General features: G+C 42.2%; 1 protein-coding gene across 1 annotated transcript; it reads right to left on the bottom strand.

The window, feature by feature from the left end:
• Positions 1 to 1,663: 1,663 nt before the first annotated feature.
• Positions 1,664 to 22,501, bottom strand: KIF4A (kinesin family member 4A; the record flags this gene model as incomplete). Its single annotated transcript, XM_082488418.1, has 30 exons — positions 1,664 to 2,456; positions 3,032 to 3,154; positions 3,877 to 3,996; positions 5,369 to 5,530; positions 6,208 to 6,309; positions 6,399 to 6,476; positions 7,250 to 7,357; positions 7,744 to 7,914; positions 8,788 to 8,917; positions 9,360 to 9,454; positions 9,858 to 10,013; positions 10,235 to 10,348; positions 10,869 to 10,952; positions 11,730 to 11,840; positions 12,330 to 12,474; positions 12,775 to 12,878; positions 13,533 to 13,718; positions 14,026 to 14,091; positions 14,711 to 14,816; positions 15,025 to 15,083; positions 15,620 to 15,755; positions 16,452 to 16,513; positions 17,504 to 17,679; positions 18,947 to 19,066; positions 19,274 to 19,368; positions 19,619 to 19,785; positions 20,944 to 21,036; positions 21,326 to 21,516; positions 22,153 to 22,267; positions 22,379 to 22,501. 30 exons carry the CDS (start codon positions 22,499 to 22,501, stop codon positions 2,274 to 2,276), a joined length of 3,681 nt encoding a protein of 1,226 aa, XP_082344544.1. The 3' UTR covers positions 1,664 to 2,273.
• Positions 22,502 to 22,653: the final 152 nt, after the last annotated feature.

Here is a 22,653-nt window from a genome sequence, read left to right as displayed (position 1 = left end):
CTGCTCTATAAAGCCACACACAGCATCTCAGACACACACACATATTAAAAAAAATGTTATTATATGTTATTACACATTTAATTTAATATATAACTGGGGGATGTTGGCTGTGCCATCGGGGTGACCCATAAACCCCAGCTTGTCAGCGGCTGTTGGGCTCCCGGCACAGCACCAACACAAAATGAAGAAACTCGTCTTGATGTAAGCCCTGAGCATGTCGCGAGCACGTCCCACGGCACGGGGCGTTGGTGTGACTCATGCCCCGGGGGACCCACGCCGGCTCCGTGCCCGCTCTGGCTGGCCGAAGCATGGCAAACACAAGGAGCTGGGCAGTACAAGGGCATGCACTGCATCAAAAAAACCCAACATATTTTTAATGATTTACAGTTTTTTTTCTTTTACAGCTAGATAGGGCAGGGTGCCTGCCCTGCCACGTCAGAGGTGTGGTGGGGCTTGAGGCACAGCAACCCGGCTTCAGGTCCACAAAACTCATCCTCTTCCAGCAGCACGGGCTGAACTGACCACCATCGGTCAAAACGGAGTGTTGTGCCGGGCAGCTGCTCCTCCCTGACCCCTTCCAGCTGGGCAGCAGCTTTTGGGAAAGGCGAGGAGAGATCTGCTGCCTCTGCCCCTCCCCAGACACCTCCTGGAGCACACAGCTCCCGACCACACAGGTGGATTATTTCATAACCCTGTCTACAAGTAGGACAAGTTTACTTATACCACAGGCATTTGTTACCTTGTGTTTCACCTGCACAAATATTTGTTGCCTTTGTGCTGTGCCTTTGTTCTTCAAATATGAAATAATCCTGAGTCACAGTTTCTAAACCCCTGCGTAAAGGATGGGCAGGTTTGTGGGATGAGGTGGGTGCCCCTTTTGTTTGGTTTACAAGCTTGTCTAAATCACTTTGAAACCAACATCTCAGAACTATCAGGGACTGGCATATGCTTGAACAGTAAAAATATGACTGCAGGTAGAAGAGCAGACATCTAATAGCTCCTTATTGAGCGGTGGCATGTGTGACTACATGGGATTTTGTCCTGGGTTAGTTTTCACGGGCAACAATTACCCGTGTCCCCCAGACCTCTGAGAGCACAGTCAGGTACAGCATGAACCATACCTGTCTGAGTTGGGGCAGAGCTCTGCTCAAACCAGGCCTCATAAGAGGCCTTGTAATAGTGTGAAGGGAAAGTTACATTGATACTAATTTTATTTAGGAGAAAGCATGCAGTTATCCTTTGATGTTCACTGAAGGCGTGTTTCAACAGCTCCTGTGCAGAAAAGCCTGCTCAGCTTGCACTAAACCAGAAGCTACCTAATTGTTAAGATCACGCCAAGCCCAAGATAAACACAGAGGGCTCTCAAAGCTCAGAAGGTACAGTGCTAATGCAGCATCCTCTGTAATCCATGTGTAGATTGGGATTGTCACTATTACTATTGGAGAGAAAAAAAGAAAGAGTTACATATGGAGAAGCAACCCTCACTTTTTTTTCATGTTGTAATTCAAAAAATTAAGGAAAGGAAAGCAGCAGCTGACAGAAAAAGACCTGCTAGTTTGAGCTGAAACATTTTTGACAACAGTTTCAATTGCAAAGAGGCCAGAGTACCTGTGTGATGCATTGTACACAGTAACATAAAATTAAGAGTCAAGGTTTTTGACAATTACTTTTATTAAAGCTACAAAACCAAGTTAAAATTACTACAATATTCACAGACAGCTAGCACATTTCTAACTTCATTAGAACATTGAACCTGTGCCTCAAAGGGTACAGAAACACTGACCATCTCATATCTGCTAGCTAGTTTAAGACTACAGACAGTGCCTCCTCAAGATTGAGCACCAGTGGATGTCACACAGCAGCTTGGAACAGTTCCTCATGCTGTATTAGAAGAAACAGTGCCCAGATTTCCAGTGCAAATGCAAAGTTCTTTCAAGAGTATGGATTAAACTGTACCCAACATGTTCACAGCTCAGGATGAGGAAGGCAGCTGGAATGAGTAACCCAGATAAAAACACCTCCACTCACTACAGAAATTCCAAACGAAAGTTTCTTACCATCAGGCCCAAGACCCACACATACAAATATTTACAATGAGTTGGACACAATCTAGCACGAACTAGTGTTTGACTCCCTTGCTGATGCCAGAAGCTGTCACGCATGACAGTCATCAGGCTTCTGCTGCAGCAAGAGATCCCAACACTTTAAAAAAACACCAGCAACACGGTCTAAAAACACAGAACCACCCAGTCGCAGGGCATCTTCTGCACTTATCAGTCAAGGTCGTCTTTGATAGGGGTACAACCTGCAAAGAAACTGCTATTGCTACTCAGCACTCTCTTCTTTCTCTTTACAAATGGTATCTGGTTCTCTTGGGACTCATCTCTCATGAGCAGGGAAGCAGCAGTGCTGGGCTTCTTCATGAAGAAATCTTGGCCTGTGATATCTGTCAGGACCTACAAAAAAAGCAAGGAAGACAATTTTGGAGTTGGTCACTGCCCTGAAGAAGCCAGACAGCTTGCACTGGAGCTTGGAGGTAGCATGTACAGAAGTTGCCAGGCCAACGTCAACAGTTGCTTTATTTCTTTACTCAAGTCAGAATTCTAAGGACAAATCCATGGGCTGAGCAGAAAAGACAGCATTTGGAATAGCATGCAGAGGGCACACATGAAGTTAGTAAATCCACTGAGCTGAGGCCAAGTTACAGCTGCCGAGTCAGAGTACACAATGCCTCAAGGACAGGAAGTTTGGATGTAGACAGATATGATTGCCCTATGAGCTCTCCAATTAACAGTCTCTTACTGCTGGAAGGTGCAGCAGGAAAGCATGACAAGCCTGTGTGACAAAGTTTTACTACAAAAACTTAAGAATTAAGCAGTCTCAGAGCTTAAAGATGTGGGAGCTCAGAACTTTCAGGCAGCAGTCTATCATCTCAGGTTTGTTTTTTTTTTCTTTAAGATCCATCACTAGCCATAAACCAGGTGTGCACACATTCAGAACCATTGCTCCCTCTTACAGCTTTAGGCAGTACCTTTGTAGTTGGTGCAACACACAAAGGCTGAAAGAAGGTCTCTCCTGCAGTCACTTCAGCGGGCTCTTCAAGTTTGAAGGAACCTTCAGAGTCCCTTTTTTGGTCCTCACACAGCGTGGTATCCTGAGGGGCAGTACTATTTTGAAGCACTCTTACAATATCCATCCCCTCCTTCCCCACCAATAGCTGAAGAATTACTAGGGGTCCCTAAGCCACCTTCTCTCCAGTTGCAAAGTAATTCATAGTTCAGGATGCCTCTGTCAGGCAACTGATTTCATAAAATAGTCAAAAATTAAAGAATTACTATGGGAGGTCTCTGCTTCAAATCTCTAAGATCCAAGAGTAAGGCAGACATTTCTAGCAAGAGTTCTAATGAACACTAATTGCTGTTAAACCTTCCTGATGCTACAACACCCTCCCCAAATGACGCCTTCCATTCTTAAAAAAAAAAAAAAATCAGAAAATTAGTTACGTTTTTGTGTCTTCTCAAGCCAAAAGATACAATTTTTATTTACTAAGTGCAAAAGAAAGACTTAAATTGTTTGTCTTCAGGTTCATGGCTGACAAGTGTCAGTAGGTAAATCTATGTGACTGGGACATCGTGCAAATTTCTATAGCTAGTGCAAGAGCCTGGTACTGCAGTGGAAAACTTTGTACTCAGTTATCACCGATAAACACTGAATTACAGTGACATTTACATGTTTCAGAAAGGTGCATATGCTTTACCTTGACAAACTGTGCATGCATGCCAATAGCTTATCCATTCATCCAGCTTTGCTTAAACATACTGTGTAGTCTGGATCTTGGGTGCAGGTTCTTTTGCACCCAGAGGCAGCACTACTCACCGGGAAGCCAGGGTCTCTATTTCTGCATTTTGCAGAGTCACAGCTACAGCCTTCAGTGCAGCCCACCTTCTGCTTCCTGCAGCCACACTGTCTGTTTCCACATCGGCCCTTGCAGGAGCACTAAGTAAGAGAAAAGTTCTGTGCAGAAAGAGCTTTGGTGTTTATAGACTGCACTTAGATTGCCACAGCTGTCAACACCTGAAGCAATCTACAGGACAGTACTATCCCCAAGCTGCCATGAACCATTTATTGTTTCACTGTCAGTCCTGCATCCCAGGAAAAGAAACAAGGTCTTTCCACCTACAGAGCCATCTCTTGCTTCAGTATCCCCCAAATAGTAGGCATCTTCAATTATTCAATCCCTGACTTAAGTTATCCAAAAGGATGCCAGTTTCAGTGTCAGTAAAACAAGGTAACATTTACACACTAGGAGGCGAATCCAAGTCACCATACACTAGGGCCCTCTAGACAGAGGTGACCCAATTTAGCTACTTCATGACATATCAGAGCAATGAATCTCCTTGCTAGTCTGGGTACATGAAGCAGTAGCAGACTGCACAGACCAGCTGCTCCACACTGCAGTTCTGAACTGAGCAGTAATTTGCACTGGAGTACCACTAGGCTACATAAATGAACTCAGAAGAGCCAAGTGTCACGTACAAACCCTTCTTCCTGCAACACGTCCAAAAAGAGCTCCCCCAAAACCTAACTGCTAATGGTGCTGTGGTTCAGAATTTATTAGGTTGACAAGCTCCGGTGAAAGGAACTAAAGCTAGACCTTAAAACTCATAAGCTTTTCTGTGGTAACTGCTGACATTTTCAGTCACCCAGTAATGAACCATGTAATCATTTACCCCTTTGTGAGAGGGGAAGAACACGTCTCCCAATGGGGGTCTAGCTTCATAGCAATTCAAGCCCAAAAAGGCCCATTGGTTCACAATGACTTGCATTCAGCACGTTCAAATCATCATCAAATCAATATTAAGCAGCAGACTGAAGCTTCCAGAACAGCAGACTGATACAAACAGAAGATGGAAGCTGAGGCTTCTGTCAGGACAAGGAGTCACAGTACACCACAGTGAGAACAATACAAAGGGATATATGACAGGCCATCCCCTTCCCCCTGCTGCCCCAAAACAGTCTCCATAAAGGATTAAAGCTGCTGTTAAGGCTCACTAGTTTGCTGCTGTCTGGAACATACAGGCCAGACCAGCCACAGGTAGCAGGACAAGAACATATGCGTCATGGTAGAAGATGACTTGTCCAATGAAAAGTTATTTAGGAAGGTGTTGCTGGCTATAGGCAAATTTTGCTCTTTCTATCATAATTTGACAAATAACCAATGCCAGCAGTACTATCATATTAAGGCTGTTCAGAACAACAGTGAGACACTGCAATCCCACTGTTGCTCCGTAGACATACTAGATCTTCAGGGATAGAGGCAAGCAATTCCCCTATAGGTAATAACAAGTCAAAAGCAACTGGATCTTACCCCCATCGTGCTTTTCTTTGCTCCTTTGACTACTTTTACTGGAACCCAGTCTACATCACTCATCTCCCCTCCAGACTCCCCTGAGTCAGAGAACAGCTCTTCCACATCCATTTCTGGGGTTAGTACACGGGGTTTTGCTGTCGTTTGCCGGCGAGTCTTTGGCTACAAAGAGGAGTTACAAGGGTTGAGACCCAACAGAAGTAACAGTGGGTTTACATTTTATTAAGGCACTTCAGAGTCCCATGACCAGAGTCTCATTCCTCTCAGACAGCCAAGAAGGCTGTAGGGTTAAGGAGGAGAAAAAAGATCAAATTGTCAGGATTAAAAATTCAACCAGTCAATTTAAACTGCTAGAGTTTATAAAAGAAAAAGTTGAAAAATCCTTGGAAAAATTAATAATTTGTGTCACAGTCCTGGCAAAATAGTTTTAGATCATTTATTCCTCCCTCTTTTGGAAAGCAATGATTAAATTTTCTATAACAGATGCCTCGCTCTGTAATTCAGAGACTGGAAATGCTACAGAGAAAACACCTGGATTACTAAGCAGGATGCAGAGTCAGACATAATTAGACTGAGGAAACAGGTTCAGGTTTTGTCTTTGCCCCCCCCACCCCCCAAGATTGAAAACCTAGTGCAAACTAGTTTCAGAAGTACTCTGAAAACAGAAACCTTAAGGACTGTCTGAAGTAGAGAACAGGCCTACTTCAATAAACAAAACCAAGATGCCTTGTAAAAAGCAAGTTGGAAGAAAGAAACCAAGATTATTAATAGCCAACATTAAATTTTGAAGAGAACCCAGGTACAATACAAGCATGCAAACTGGTATGCAAAATCTTTACTTTGGGTGGAATATAATCAAAAGGAGACTCTGACGACCCAGATGGCATTTGCTGAATGCAACGGAGCTTCTGTCCACTGGCAACTTGAAGGAGCAGCATTTTCTGTTAAGAGGGACAATAGTTAACTTTGCAAAAATACATGAACCCAACTGCCAAAAAGCATTATGACTTATGTCTGTACAGATCTCTACCTGTTTAAGAGCATCATTTTCCTGGAGAAGTTCTTGGTTCTTCTCACAGATCTCCCTCATTTTCTCCAGCTCTTCCTCCTGTTTGCAAGACAAGAGGAAATCTGTAGGCTTATATGTGGGCAGCACAAATAGGAAAATTTGTCCCAAACTACTATTTGGATCTTTCTTGCAATACCAGAGGGGTTTCTTTGTGTTCTCCAACAGGAGATCAGCTCTGACTTCTAAATCTGGAAAATCATTAGTATTACTAGCTTGTTTTATGCATGACATTGCCAATACAACAGAGAGAATACAATCCTTTCAGAGTCACCATTTAAGATCTAAAAAACCCTCTATTTCTAAGGCTTTTCTCCAAATTAGGTGCACCTAGGGCTGATTTTACTTTAGCCCATCACCAAACACACCCTTCCACTAAAGTCTGCTACACCACTTAATTCTCCTAGAAACAAGAAAAGGTGCAGCTTGTTTATCTGATCAAGGTAAAGTTCCTCCATTACTGATAGCATAGTAGAACTGTGGTCAGTGAAGGATTAGTAATAGCATGTTGAACATCCTAACTAAAGGTGTTCTGAGCATGGAAGAAGATCGCTTGAGCTGGTCAGATTGTGGTAGGCCTCATGGCTGCATTTACATTTATTTAATGGAAGAAGATACATAAAAGAAAAAACTACAGGCTTATACAAATCTGTACAGCAGCTATCCCCTGCAGCCACCTGACTCAAGCAATCTTATCTACAAATGGAAATGCTCTCTATCCTTCTGCATCTTCCTCATGCTAAAGCTACTATTCCAAGTAACAGGTAGCCCCAATGAGCACCACCACCCACCAAAGCCAAATCCAGACACTCTACCTGGAACTTGAGTCGCTCTTGCAGCTGTTTCTCCTGCTCATTTAGTGAATCTTCCAATTTCTTCTCTGCTGCTTCTTTTTGCTGAATTTGGCTAAGCAGGTACAGAACCTAAAAGCAAGTTAACATAACAGAGACAAACAGGCATGAATTCCAAAAGAGACATCTGGCAGCCCAAAGGCCTCGACAATTTCAGAAAGATTTCTGCCACGTCAAGCACGATTCTACTTTAAAAGCTATCTTGTGCTTATGTATAACATCCTCACTTAAAGTATTGTGAAAAGTTACTGAATAAAACAACTTGCACAGGACAGAAGATGAATAGGGAGATTTCTCGGGCTTTTGTTAGCTATCCTGCAAGAGCCTAGCAAATCTCAATCAGATATATAACAAGAGATTAGTTTCAGCACAACACTTTGCCTTTATCTCTGAGCAGATCTGGGAATCAGACTCCCAAGACACAGGAGCTCTCAAGACTTTCATCAGTTATGTTTCACCTTCTCCTGGTGGTGTTGTTCCTGCACCAAAAGCTGATTTTGGAATTCAGCCTCCATCTCCGTTATGTGGTTTCGCTCTTCAATCAGCATCTTTTGTATGTCTGAATAGTTGGCTTTACTCTGCTGAAGGCTGCTCTCCAACTTGCTTTCCTGCACTTTTGAGGAGACCAGCTAAAAGACAAAAGCAAGATGATTGCTTGGGTCAATGAGGTCCACATTTCATAACGTCCGTTGGGGCAGACACACTTCAGTATGAAGGTGAAGCATTTCTGCCTAACTTGCAGCCACCCTAAGAATTTGGGCTGGCCATCAGCAGCAAGGAGGCTAGATGAGACATTCAGAGCCAGACATCTGACAGCCAGTATAGAAGCACAAAACAGACAGCAGGAAGTCTCATTAACAGTTCTAGGTTTATGTCCTTTCTTGCAGCACTTTAAATCCAAGTATTGGAGGGACCCCAAAAATGAATGCTGTCTCATGTTAGCTCCTTCATTCTTTTCCTTTAGTTTCCAGGCACCAGGGACCGATACACGAGTCTGCCACTCGGTTGCTTTGTCCTTGATTCCACATTAGTTCAATTCCTACTCCCACCCCCAGTCTTGTTCAAGCTTCTCCCATCCCAACATCCATTCTACTGCTTTCACTCTGACCTCAGAGAGTGGTCCCCTCGTTTCCCTGCAGATGGCCCATTTGTTTAGTCAGTATTTTTAGGTACTTTCTCTTCCACTTCTGAAATTTGCTTCTTCCCTTTTACTATTCCCACGCAGGTCTTCTGTAAGCACAACTTTAGCTGTTGTCTCCAGACCCGTGTCTATTCTGTTTCCTTCTTCCCTGTTCTTTTTTTATTTCACTCCCCAAAGTTATCTACAGCACAGTAGAATATTTTAATGAGAAGTTGTAAGGGAAATAAACCTCATCCAGTACAGCAGTGCTTCATTTGAGTTCACCTCTGCTATCAGCCTGTTAGTCACCTCCTTTCATTCCTGGCAAAGCAGACTTAGAGCCTTTGTTTTTAGTGATAAAATATGAAAATTCAGAATTTACCTCTCCAAGGAGATACTTCAAAGCACATTTAGCCTCTTGAGTTGTTGCAATACTGTCCCAACGCTGTTTCACACGATCTCCATTGTCTGCGTCTAAGAGTTTCTGCTGTAGATCTGCTATCTGGGCACTCCTTTGGAAGAATGCATGTATCAGAGGTTACAACACATGAGAAAACCAGGGCTAGTGTATGGGCTAAAATTACAGTTACCAGCATATTAGATAAAAATAGTTCAAGTTAGAATTCTGACTGCTTAGTACAGCAGCTAGAGTCTGCAGTGCTATACCAGGGAGTTTCTCCTCCCCTCCACGCTTGCAATTGAGAGTGCAGTGCTTCCCTTATAAAGAGATGCTCACAGTTATGAAAAAAAGCAATCCTAGTGACTGAGTAGTGTCCTCATATTCCCACATTTTGGGAAAATTCAAACCAGGAAAACCACACAGTCTTATTTTTAGTATCAGTGTATAAGTCATTTTACTTTCTCTCTGTTTCACAGAAGAGTTGTGGATAGAGATGAGGAAAATAAAAATATGGATGCAAGGCTGTGCAAAGCAGCTTTGTCATACTGACTTACCTGAGCCCCATCTCGGTTTCCAGGCTTTCTATCTGCTTTGAGAGGGAAAGGTCCATCTCTGATGCCTGCAAGTCTGTGAGGGAGTAGGTGCGTCTCTAAAGAATTGCAGTAATGGGCAGAAGTGAGAAATAGAAACAAAAAGTGAAGAAGTGCACGAGACTGGGCTTTCATTTACAAACATTTGAGCAAATAGGAACCATACTATTATAAAAGTCTCCAAGTCTCTCTCCATAGCTTAAATTCCATTGTTTCTTCCATCATCAAGTCTTTGATATGGGGTGTGACCCACTCACATTCATCAGATGCATTGCATTAACAAATTACTTCAACTCTGTTCCCTGAGATGCCAGGACAGTAACAACACTAACTTTTTCTTCCAGAAAGGGAACCATCTAATTCCCTACCTTCTGAGGGAAAAGGTCAAATAGGAGTGAATGTTACAGTACTTGCTGAACAGCCAGAGGTGTGGGACAGGGAAATGGCCTTTCCCTCTCTTACCCGGAGCTTTAGAGGTGGATTTTCCCCAGCCTCTTTCTTTTCTTTAAGCTGAAGGAGCTCCTGTGCCAAGATCTTTCTGTCCTCCAGAAGGTCTGCAAGGTGCCGTTGAGCCTCTTCAGTACTAACAAGAACCTCTACTTCATTTGCAAGCCAGCTCTGGAGGGGGAAAAAAAAAACCAAACCAAAACACAAAAACCAGTATAGACTGAATCCTTCTCAAAAATGCCTTCACAAATGAACTGAATAATCAAATTGCCTCCCTTAACATGTAACTCCATGTTCCTCCCCTCTGCCCTCCAGCCATCAACCCCAGCAGCACCGAGTCAAAAGTTAGTTTGCCTGTTATGCATTCCAACAAACAACACATCATTACCCACCTTTACTCGTGCAGCAACCCCTTCCATTCCCCGATTTCGACTTTCCTTCCGCTTATCTGCAGCCTCCCGTTGTTTCTGCAGAGCATCCTTTAGGCGCTTGTTAGCGGCTGCTGCCTGTAAAATATTTTACGCAAGAGCGAACAGCAGTTACTTTGCCGAATCTGCAATGGTTGAAAACTGAGGTATTCACAGTGCAAGCCAGATCTTGAGACAATAAGAGAGCATAAGGTTAGTCTTAAATTAATCCTAAAGTTTGATTAGAGCCTCTGACTTAAGTTTCCTTTGCTGAGATTCCCAGTTTAAAGAGACTCTGCTTCTAGGCCTAAAGGTACAAGAAAGCATCCAAAATGATGGTCCACCCCAGCTCATTTTACACTTTCTAACTTGGGTATCTGCAATAGATTTGCCACACCATCCTGATGCTCAAAGGGTAATTTACCTTTTGAGAAGCAGATTTAACTAGAATGCTTCAAAGGCTACAAAACAGATTATTTTTTCTATAGAGAAAGACCCCTATTTCCAGACCTCCAAACTGCGTTTAAGAAGTTTCTGCATATCCTAATACAACCTCCAACCACACTTCGCAGACTTTTAGGAATTGATCAAGAGTTTCTAGCAGATACCAGCTCCTTACCTCTTCTGTTTTGCGCCGAAGTACATTGGCCTGCTTCTGGAAATCTCGTTCTAGCTTAAGTAGCTCATATTGTCTCTTACGATCCTACAGGGAAATAGTGTTAAGACGGGTGGAAAAAAAAAAAAAAAAAAAAAAAAAAAAATCACATCACATTAATATCTATGGCCAGTTTCACACTTCTTGGAAGAGAATAATTACATTTGCTGTTCTGCAATACAACTGATTCATGATAATGATTTCAACTGATCATTACAAGATTAAGCCACATAGTGCCTCTGAGAACAAATGGCTGTTAGGCTTAAAGCGACTAGAAGGGGCTCCACACTTTCCATTAAAAAGGTTTAGGAGCAGAAAGGCTGTAAGAGATTGCAAAATAAAAGTTTATGACTTAGCGCCCCAAAACATTGAGGAGCATACTTGTTATAGTAAGTCCTGTGAGACAAGAACTCAAGATGTACAGATGTTTGCTGTCCATTACACTTGAATGCTACAAGCAGCTGTATTTCATTACCAATTCTGTTTACCTGCAGATTCAAAATTCCTTTGAAAGTTCAAATACCTCCCATTTTGTGGCCAAACTCTACAACTTTAAATATTTAAAGTATTAAATATTTTTGCCTTCTGCTTTAGGGCTGAATCATGACAAGCGTGTGGATAGCTTTAAGATCTCCAGACAAAAGCAAGCAAGTCCATTTACGACAGCTGGTGAGAGGTGGCAACCATATAAACTAACATTATCTTCAAAGCATTCTACAGATGTTTTTCAGATGCTTGCTAGTTGAACAAAGCCTTGAAGTGAACACTTTAATGATTTGTTTCACTCTTCAGAGGGAGGTACAGTTTGGGGGCTCGTTTGCTTACCCGTTCTTTCAGCTGGATCACTTCCTTATCCTTCTGTTGTTTCCATTGCCTGAATTTCTCAGCATCCTCTTTTATTTGGCGCATCAGGTGTACCCTTTGGCTTTTCATTTCCTGAAAAATAGAAATGGCTGGAAGACTTGTCCAGTACTTGCATTTTGGGTAGTTTCAACCTACATTACTGTAGTGCATCTGTCAGGAGTGGGGAGTGACAGATAAGAAATACTACAATGTGCTGCCCACTCCGAATACATGCCTAAGGACACTCTCAAAGTGCTAAAACCCAGGAATTTGTCTTAAGGCATAAAGGAAAGACAAACACGTGTGGTATACACATGGAAATCAAAGAGAAATCAAGTAATTTGACTGAGGTAATGAATTATCAGAATAGTCAGAAGACGCTTTGGACTTCTTTTATTCCTCCAAGTTTCAAGAAACACCTGCCTGTTGTATTACACCAGCAACGGTGGTTATGTAGCCAAAGGATTCTTGCCAAAGACTGGTGTTCTCAGTCTAACAAAACAGAAAGTCAGTGCTTTCTGTTTGGAAGCTGCTTTGTCTACACTGGAACAAGCCTGACAACTGCATGCTAGGGTTAGTTACCCTGATTTCCTGGTTCAGTTTGGAGACTGTGCGTTCCGTAGATTCCTTCAGCTTTAAGAGCTTTGATTGCTCATTCAGCTTTTTCTTCAGCTCATTAATTTGCCCTTCTAACTCCTGAAGTCTTTTCCGACGCCGTTCACTCAGTCTGTAAAGAAATCACACTTTAAAAATAGCCCCCCAACTCCTGTTATTCTCAAATAGTACTCTCCAACTTTAGAGACACCTTATGAAAAATAAAGCAATTATGTATTATCTTTCCCACTGATGAAAGCGCACTCAGGTTTCTCTGCATTCATACAACTCACATGACATGTTAAGAAAATGCACCTGCATCAAAATAAAAGCTTTTACAGATAGTAGAACTAAGTGCAAGACAATGAATTTTCACAGGCGCATTAACACAATTTTCAGTGCTAAGCCACACAGCTTGCATAGTCACCCTTACTTGGCTTGGTTGACATCCTTCTTTGCCAGATGCAGAGCAAGGATCAGCTCCTCCTTTTCTTTTTGCAAACTACTGACTGCCAATTCCAGATCCTTGATATTCGTCTAGAAAGAACAAGAATAGTTCCAAATAAACCTTGAAACTACACTCTGAGACAAAGCTTTAAGGCAGTTGACCTTGAGAAGCCACATTCCTTTCCAACAGGCTGTAAACCACCTTGTCCAAAAGCAGCATGAGCGTCAAAAGGGCTAGTCATCCATACACTAGAATCTTAGTTGGTCCACAAAACCATTGTAACAGCTGAACTATTTCAGAGATGGGAGAGCCCAGCACAGCTAATGAATGGGGGAAGCCAGATCAGCTGGCTGTACCATGAGAGTTAACAATGAAGTGCCTGCATTTTGGCTTGGTGTGGCCAAGCCAACCTCCAAGTAGAAAGCAGAGAAGCTCATTTCACATACAACGGCTAGTGGCTAATAGCTTATTTCAGTGAAAAGACCATCTTCTGGTGGTAGAGCTATTTGTAGATAGCTGGGCATGGTCATCCCCCCACCTTCTCTGCTGACACTGGTAGTTAACTGCCCTGCTATGCCCATGGGGGCAGTGAACCAGTTTAAGGAAATAGACAGACCCAATAAGGATATGTTCATTAGAGGACAGATCCTCTCCTCCCTTTGCTTCTCAGCAGGCAGTGACTGCATTAACTGGGAAAAAGAAACTGAACATAGCCTTACAAGAACTATTTCAGTAGAGTTTACCTGGTACTGAGACTGAATGGGCTCCAACTGACTGTCATTCTGTGTCATTTTTTTGGCAAGTGCCTCTTTCAGAGTCAGGGCTTTACTTAATTCAAGCAGCTCTTTGGACAACTGTGCTTGACGGAGGGCATGTTGAGTGGTGAAGTCATCCGAGGATCTCTTGGTAGCCTGGCCCATTTCCGCTTCCTGGAGAAGACACAGCAATAAACTGGAGAAGCCAGTCCAAAGCTCTTTAACTATATGATCATAGTTTCTGCAGAACACTTCAGATTAAGTTTTTTACATAGAAAATTAGATATTCAGAAATGAGAATAGGTTATTGATCTTGAACACATTGAGCAAATAAGAGCATAGAAAGGCAGCACATACAAAAATGACACATTATTTACCAAACATTTGGTTAATAGAACTAGCATAAGGATACAGATAAAAGAGTGATGGGATAAAAACATGCTCCTGTTAAGGTAGACACAGCTGGACTCCCCTCACTTACAGCTGTAGCATCCTGTTCAGAATTTGCCATCTCTGCAGCAGCTTCCATTGTAGCAGCATTTTCACTCTATACAGGACAAAGAAAAGAAAGGTTTTGTAAAAAGATGAAGTTAAATGAAACTGTCAGCCTATGATGACAAAGCATAATGTTATTCTCCTCTGTCCAGAAAGCTATCTCTGGAAAGAGGATGCTATTATCTTCCTCCTTTACTAAAGTGAGCATACTCCTCCTAGACTAGCTAGATGAGGCATTCTTTCTAGTCTTCCCTGAACTCCAGCATTGGCAGCCAGCTCCTCACAAGAGTAAGGAGTCTGGGAAAAGGGGGATCATCTAGTGAGGGAGAACAGAAAGTCCTCAATTAGACAAAGATTTGGCAACTTCTACTTAACAATTTTAGGTCTCTGCAATTTGGGTCGCTCATTAAAACTACCAAGTTTATAACTCTCCTTCCAACTTTTGGATTGTAAATCCATGCTAGTCCATGCTCCCACTATCAGATTCTTGGACAAGGACACCTTATTTTGAAGTGGATATCAAGAGTCATTTAATACTTGTAGTTTCCGGGCTCCTTAAGAAAGGCTCCTGCAGAGCAGGATCCACTGCTCAGCAGATCGGCAGAAGAACCCTAGGCTTCTTTTGTAAACTGGCTTGGCACACACTCTTCCCTCCCTGGATTCAGTCTTACCTGCAACTGAGCCAACACTTGCTGCAGATTGCGAATCACCTCTACATTCTCTTTTAGTTCCTCATCTTCCACAGTCTCTACCAGCTTCTGCAGATCAAGCTTGCATCTGCAATGCAGACATGGGAATAAGTCCATGAGTATTACATGGCTCGTTTGTGTCACACATGCCAATAAGGAACAACTTTCCGCACTGAACATACAAATGAGTTCTGGATGAACAAACGCAAATTGACTGTATCCAGTTTATCTCAATAAAAACATTTAACACCGAAAGACATTTCCTCAGCATGAGTAGGGTGTGGAAATAGACTTACACAGCATGTTGCTGAAGTTGTTCTAGTTTGGCATTCATCTTCTCATTTTCTTGTTCTGTCTGAGAGAAGTCAGAATTACACTGAATTGTAGGAAAAGCAAAACAAGATGCCAAAACCCAGCAAATTTATTTGTAGCAAAAGATATTTGTTAGTCTGTGGCAAATCAATATACTGAAAGATCTTGCATGATCATCACCACTAGTTTGATTAGACTTAACACCCTTTTTCATAGGAATACACACCACAGTCAATCAAAACAAATAAGAGTGGGGTGGTTAAAAGGGAAGGAAGAAAGCACACGTGCGCAAGTGCTGTTGTTTAATATTTTAAAGCAACAGAAAAGCTGAAAGACTGAGTTCTACTTTTCTCCACTGAAGTCACCAGATTTATAGGCTCTGACAGGCTCTGGAAGACTTTTGGTTCTGACCTATAGCTAGAGATCTGAAATAAACGTGAAAGGAACATTTAAGAGAGATTCCTAACATGCCATTAATACAGGAGCTGCTATTGATTAATCTTCAGCTGAAAGGGGAAAGTCCTGCAACTTAAAAACAAACAAATAAACCAGCCAAAAAACTGGGTAAGTGAACCTTACCAGAATGATCCTCTCCAACATCAGTGCTGTCTGACCAGCAGCCTCACTCAGCCCTCGGCTCAGCTTTTGATTCTCCTCCATTAGTGACTGGTTCTTTTCCATCAGGGACTGAAGATTCTCTGAAGGTGCCATACTACTGTAACATTAAGGACCAGTTTGCTTGTGAACATGACTTCACTAGAAGTTTGTAATAGCGCTGAAATTACCTCCAAGTTTCATAAATAACTTATGACAAATATAGGTTGTAACAGATGAAGAGAAACAACTGGAGGAAGTCTAATCTGAATTAAACAAATTAAGTAATACAGCACACAAGAAAAAAAATAGACATTTGCAAGAGAAAACACCCTTTTGAAATAGTAATGCTGTTTAACCAATGGCACGTCTGTAAACTGCATGTACTTGGGTTTTGAAACATCCTCAGAAGACAGCACTTACACAATCCAACTCTTTCCTGCATTTTGTGCTTTTAAGAACAATGGAGATGCCCTACATTTAGGGGTAGTGGGGTGAGGAAGAAGAGGGATAGATGGGTCTGAGAAACAGATACTTAGTTAAGAGACATTGCCTAGTTCCTCTCATTCCTACAACAGATTTTTGCAATCTTAAGGGGGCTGCTACAAAACTAAATAACCCATACATACATGGAATTTCAGTAAGCATGACAAAAAGAATAGAAGGCAAAAAACACCCAGCTGTCCAGATCCCATTAGAAAACAACCAGTTTGCTCTACCCTAACTCTACAGCACTGTCTGGAACAAAGGAGACCTAGAGCCTTCGCTGGTGTGTGATGGCCATTAGATACATTGAGTATAAAACTACAAATCTTACTTGATAGACACTGGGAGGGTCCCTCCATGGGCTTGCAGCAATAACACTTGTAACTGTTGAACCTAGAAAGACAAACAATTACTGCTTGTAAATCTCTCCCATATAGTAACTAGATGCTTGAAGGAACACTATTAAGATCCTTAATCAGAGTCACTTGCTCCACAACTGCCCTTTTACATTGCCTGTGGAAAGGAATCACGTTGCTACAGTATTTCAAGTAACTTACTCCTAAAAAGCTATTTGCTCTTTGTCAGGAATGCTCAGATCAGGACATGTTAAGTCACCCATATACTGTTCTGTGCAGGGTGTCAGAGACCTTGGTCCAAAGGGCTGAACCCATGCTCTGTTGCTACCTTTCACATGAGATAGGAAGGCAAGTGATCTGACTCTAAGCCACTTGAATACACGATTTGAATTTAGAGTACTTTACTAAACATTCACTAGGCTCTAGTGAACACTCATATGCAGTAAACAAAACCACTTGCTCCATTGTGAAAGCAGATTACTGAGTTTTCCTATGGAGGGGTAGCATGAAAGACTGTATCATATGCATACTGTCAAGTAAGCCCAGCAAGCCTGGTTGACTCTCACCAGTAGACAAGCCCTTGGGCACATCTGGCTTTGTGTTTAACCAGTTCTAGTTTGTGCAACTTATCTCCCTCTGAAGCTGACCACATAGGAACACTCTTCACTTCCCACTCTGTGCTGGACATAGGCAGGTGATGTCAGCAAGGAAACCATCGTTGTATCTCTAATCTAATCTATCTCTAGTCTAATGAGCAGACAATAATTTGTTCAGTGGAAGGGAAATGTAAAAATCACACTAACACTACTATTTTTCTATGGCACTGAATAGTTGCTGTAGAGTTACAGGTAATATTCACGTATTCCCTTTACAGCACTTACACAGCTATCTCAAGATAGGAAGAAACACATACACAAAATATGCAAGAAATATTTAGTATCTAGGCATCCTATGTCTTTGCGTGTGGTTTACTCAGCTTAGTACCAAAAGGACAGATCTAATCCTTTCACAAGAAAGCACCCAGTACCTGCTGCTTAAGATGATGTAACTCAGCCGCCTGGGGATCAAGGTTAACAATTGGTTTATTTTTTATTTTTCTTGCTCTGTCAGCATAACGCAAAGTATTTAGAGTTTCTTCTAGATTGGAGTCTGCTGGGCTTACACAGGCAATCATGAGAGTGTGGCTGTTACCACCCAGAGAATCTGAGAAGGAAAACAAGGCATAATCAATGCTTTGAGAGACAGCAAGAATAACTAGTAAGACATCATCATTGAAGTATCTAAGACCACATAAGTGATCTCCATACTACAGTTAGATATTTTCTAGTTGTCGATATAGAAAGTAGAATAGCTAGCTGTAGTTGTGTGCCATTGTCATCTACTTTCTCCTCCACACCAGTCAGTATGATAGTAAAAGAGCTTTTTTTGAAAGCCAAAGTCCCAAAATTATGTCTCAGCTCTAAGTACTGATGATTTCAAATCAGAATCCCCAGTAATTTTGTTGTCCTCTTGAGTAACGTCTGTAATTACCATAATTTCTGTATGCCATTTCTGGCATAGTCCTCTCTGTTTACCCCTCCCTCCTCCCACACAGTAATACTCAAGACCTCCATGGATATCCAGACATCAGAATCCACACTATCTTCCAATTTAAGAATTATTGGCTAATAACATATTTGCTTAGATCATCAAGCTGCATGGCATTTTAGCCTTTGGTTTTACACTAACACATATGGGCTACATAAAATTTTTGATCAGAAAAAAACAGGGCCCCACATCCAGCTCTGCATAATCCAGTTTCTTTTTATTAGATTTCTTCAGACATGGAAAATACTGAAGAGCCTAACTTTTTGTACCAAATTATTTAACTATCAAAGAAATCCCAATAAATTACATTACTATAACTATGCCCATATTAAAGGCTAATCTAGATAAAAAGTATTAGAAGACCATCACAACTATTGAAAAATAAGTACAAAGACTAGATATTCAGACTAAGAAAATAAAACAAACGTGACGTGCACAGTGAAGGGACAGATAGCTTGAGCTTCATTCTGGTTGCTATACCCTCCAGTAAGTAGCTATAATAAGGGTATAATAATAGAGCTCTGCTTCCAGACTTAACTTCTCATCTTCCTTCTCCCTCCCCTAAGACATGCACTGGATTTCTGGATTTGGCTAGTTTCCTCTTGTCACATAGGAACTGCAAAAGAGCAGGACTCAAATAGGTCCATCTCAGTGCATTTGTAACCTAAAAATAAGGAGTACAGAAGAGGTCTAGCTTCAATGAGAAGAGTGAATCCAATAAAAGCAACTCCTTTGTCAAAGCAGCCCCCACTTGGAACTGCAGTGGTATGGCTTTTTTTTTTTTTTTTTTTTTTTTTTTTTTTTTTCTCTCTCTCTCTCTCTCTCACTACTTTGTTATTTAAAGTGCATCTGTAGATTTAGGCTTTAGCATCACGTCTCTTACCTTGCAAAAGTCTTGTTAACTTTGAGTCTCTGTAGGGGACAAAACCACCCTTTTTATTTTCATCACCAAGAGCACTAATAACATTTCCCAGGCAGAGGAGACCTCTGTTTATGTTGATGCCTGCATACAAACAGATGACAGTGAGTAGAGCTACATCAATGGCTAGCAATTGGCCATTTCCTATCCTTTAAAAAAAAATTAAGAAAATTAAAAAAGCACATTATAAATGTTAATTAAAGAACTGCTTTGCTTTTCCTGACAAGGACTCCGTTTATTAACTCAAAAATGGTAAGAAACCCAAGCTATACCAGTCCTTTTTCTACAGACCTTCTTTCAGTCGGTCTCCCTCAGCCTTGGTCTTCTTTTGTCTCTCAGAACCAGCAAGATCAACCAGGTGTAGCTTGGAGTGAAAACTGCTGTTCCTGTGGCAGAAACAGACTATCTTACTTTCTCAAGTAAACATGCAGTTAGGGAAGAAGCAGTCCAGTGGTTACTACAGTTGAGCTACCAGGCTGAAAAATATACTTCATATCAGAGAGAGCCAAATAAAGGAACTGTCTCAAGAGTAGCTCAGCTGAGTTCATCCAAGACCAAGAAAGAATGACAGGACTGTGAGACTGAGTAAGTCTGACTCCTAACAGCTGCTAGGAGTGGCTGCGCAATCCCACTTACTTGTCATTTTTCTTCTTCTGATCAATGCAAATGGTGAAGATGGCATGTGACCGTGAAGACTGGGAGTTCATGGCTGTGGAGGCCACTGTTCTGGAATTGTTCCCTTGCTCCAGGCAGAATACAGTATCTTGGGCACAGGTGACATTTCTTTCTGTTAGCCCTACAATCTGTATCCAGGAAGAAAGCATTATTTAGCCTCCCCTTCCTCTTCACTCTGACTTACATCAGAGAAAATATCCTCTGTCTTAGTCTACAGCAGATAAAGTGAAGTCTCTGTGCAAACATGCATTCACAAGAATCAGAGTCTCACTTCAAGCCAGAGACTTAGTATACATTCCCCCAGAAAAAAATTGTTCTGAACTTCGTATCATAACATTAAATTGCATCACCTCTTCCTCATCCTACTCCTACACACACTAAGTTCCTCTGTGCCTGCTTGAGAGCCAGCTGGGTTATTGGATGGAAGCAGAGCTCCTCAGTACCTTGTGGAGACATCCATAGCTGCCCTCAGACATCCCTGGCCAAGCTAGGAGCTGAAAGTTGTGCCAGGCAGAGGAGGGGGAAAACTGGCTGATGGGTGTGAGGACTTGTGTAAATAGAGCAGAGGGGAGGCAGGTATTAAGTACATAAAAGACAGAAGGGACTGAGAAGTAGGGACTGGTCATGCTCCTTGGCAGGCTTGTGTTTTCCCTGAAGGGCCTGTCTCCCTGGATCACAATGCCACTAACACATGAATGAGTCACACCCCAGTACTTTGGAGATGACAGTGTGTCATACACACTTAAGATGTGTGTATGACAACCAACCACGTACCCACCACTGCAAACTGAAACTGTATGAATGAAGCACAACCAACAGACAGAAGTTTAACTACAAAACAAGTACACAGAGCAAGCAGTAGCAAGAGGTTTTTCTTTTACAGTACACATCTGTATGAAAAGTAACTCGAGCACTTGAATAATTTCCCTTCAAGATCCTTTTGTTGCACACTACATCTGCTAAACTAAGGAGTACAATTGCAACAGAATTTGAAATTCGGTGAAGTGACCCAAAGTACAACATTCTCAGATACTCACCTAAATCAGCCTTCAAAAAGAGTCAGAATAGGACTTGCAAACGGCTTTGTCATGAATGTCTAACTCTATTGGTGTTACCTTCTAACTTAAGGATCATCAATACCTCAATTTTGACAAGAATGAGTAGTTGTGATGATTTTATATGCACTAATATAAAGCAGTGCTCAATGAGTCAGACACTTATTTCACAAGCATTCATCCCAAGCCACGTTGGCCCCTTATATACCTATATCTAACAGGGCAACAGACCTTTATGCCTTCTTTTGGATCTTCCCGTATACTGATTTGAGAAGACCGTTCTCTTGATGGGCACAGCAGGTCTAGAATATCCTCATTGTAGATCTGAAAGCATCACAACAGCAGTCCAGTTAGCAGCCTTGCAAGAGATCAATTTGCATAGAGAAAGATGTACAGTTATGCTGGAATCATGGCTAACTTAGCATGACATTCTATTCATTTTACATTAGAGAAAGATACCTAGGAATCAGAATCTAGTTCCTGACAAGACCTTATGTAGTCTTAGGTTTTGATTTAGTAAATACCTACTACTTGAAGGAGGTGGTCTCATTAAAACTCACTTTATCCACAGTTCATAACTTTATAATAGCTTGAAAATCAAAACAACCTTTACCTCTAGATAAGAAACTTTGAGGACGAATTCCCAATCTTGCCTTTGCTCCTTCTCCTTAAATAGCAGTTTGATTACCCGAGGGATGACACCCACACTAGGTTCATGCTCTTGACTGGCAGTGTAGGCACCTCCCATAGAGTATGTTTTTCCAGATCCTGTCTGTCCATAGGCTAAGACTGTAGCATTATACCCTAGGGGAACAAAGGGCACCCAGATCAGATGGTCACGTGGGAACCAGAAGAAACTTTGACGAACAAAGCTGCATTCTAGTAAAAGCATCCTTCCAGAAAAGTGCTGTCCCTTGCTGTCAGTTTACACAAGCTTTATGCACAGGTCACAGTTAGCAACATCAAGGGAAAAAAGTCAATGAAAAGCTCCCCAAAACGTAGACAAAATTATTATTCCAGCTCTTTCTTAAGACTGCACTGTTGCTTTACTAGAGTTAGTCACAGAAACACAGTGTAAGTTCTCTGTCATCCCAGCTCCACTGTAGCATCGGTACAGCTTCTCATATGGGATGCTTATCAATTTGTGGTATTATTCTTGATAAAATTCTTTTGCCTTACCTAAATACCTTCAGGAACTAAAATGACCCAGTGAATGCACACCAGTCATTTTTTTAGCCCTGTGGAGTACAACAGGTTATAAACAGGTAAGATCTGGTACTTCTCACTAGAGAATGGAGTCAGCATCTAGATAGATCAGGATTTTATTTTCTGAGATCAAAGAAGAAATGAGTTAGAACAGAGAATTAAACAGTGCAGCAGCTTCTTCCACACAACTAAGCCCCATTTTAAATAAGAGCTTGACCTCATTTACCACAATACCTTTGAAGATGCCCCGTATGAGAGGAGCGACAGCTGTGTTGAAGACTTCCTCTTGCTCAACAGAAGGGTCGAACACATAATCATACGTGAAGGATTTATCATTACCTACAACCACCTGCAGAGGAGATGACAACAGACAGAGCTGACCACGCCGCCCCAGCACCCTAGCAGCAAACCGCGGGGCGGAGAGGAGGCAAGGCCGACCCCCGGGAGCAGACTCCCTTACTTGCGGCTCCCCCGGCACAAAGGACAGGCACATCTGACACCCTTCGCTGGTCTCCTTCGGCACCAAGGGACGGCAGCGCAGCGCCACGCGCACCGGGATCACCTTCTCATCTTCCCTCACCATTTTCAGTCACCGTAGCCACCCTGCGGAGGAGCGAAGCCGGGTGAGGCCTCACCGGAGCAGTGTCGCGGCCTGCGACCCCCGCCTGGGAGTCCGAGGCCTAGGCCGGTGAGCCGCCCAGCGCCGGCGGGCCGCGCCCAGCGGCAAGCCAGGCC

The sequence above is a fragment of the Vanellus vanellus genome (assembly GCF_965231255.1).
Source record: "Vanellus vanellus genome assembly, chromosome: 10".
NCBI classification, from domain to species: Eukaryota; Metazoa; Chordata; class Aves; order Charadriiformes; family Charadriidae; genus Vanellus; species Vanellus vanellus.
Note: the sequence above shows the minus strand (reverse complement) of the source record. Positions and strands in the feature narration are given on the sequence as shown.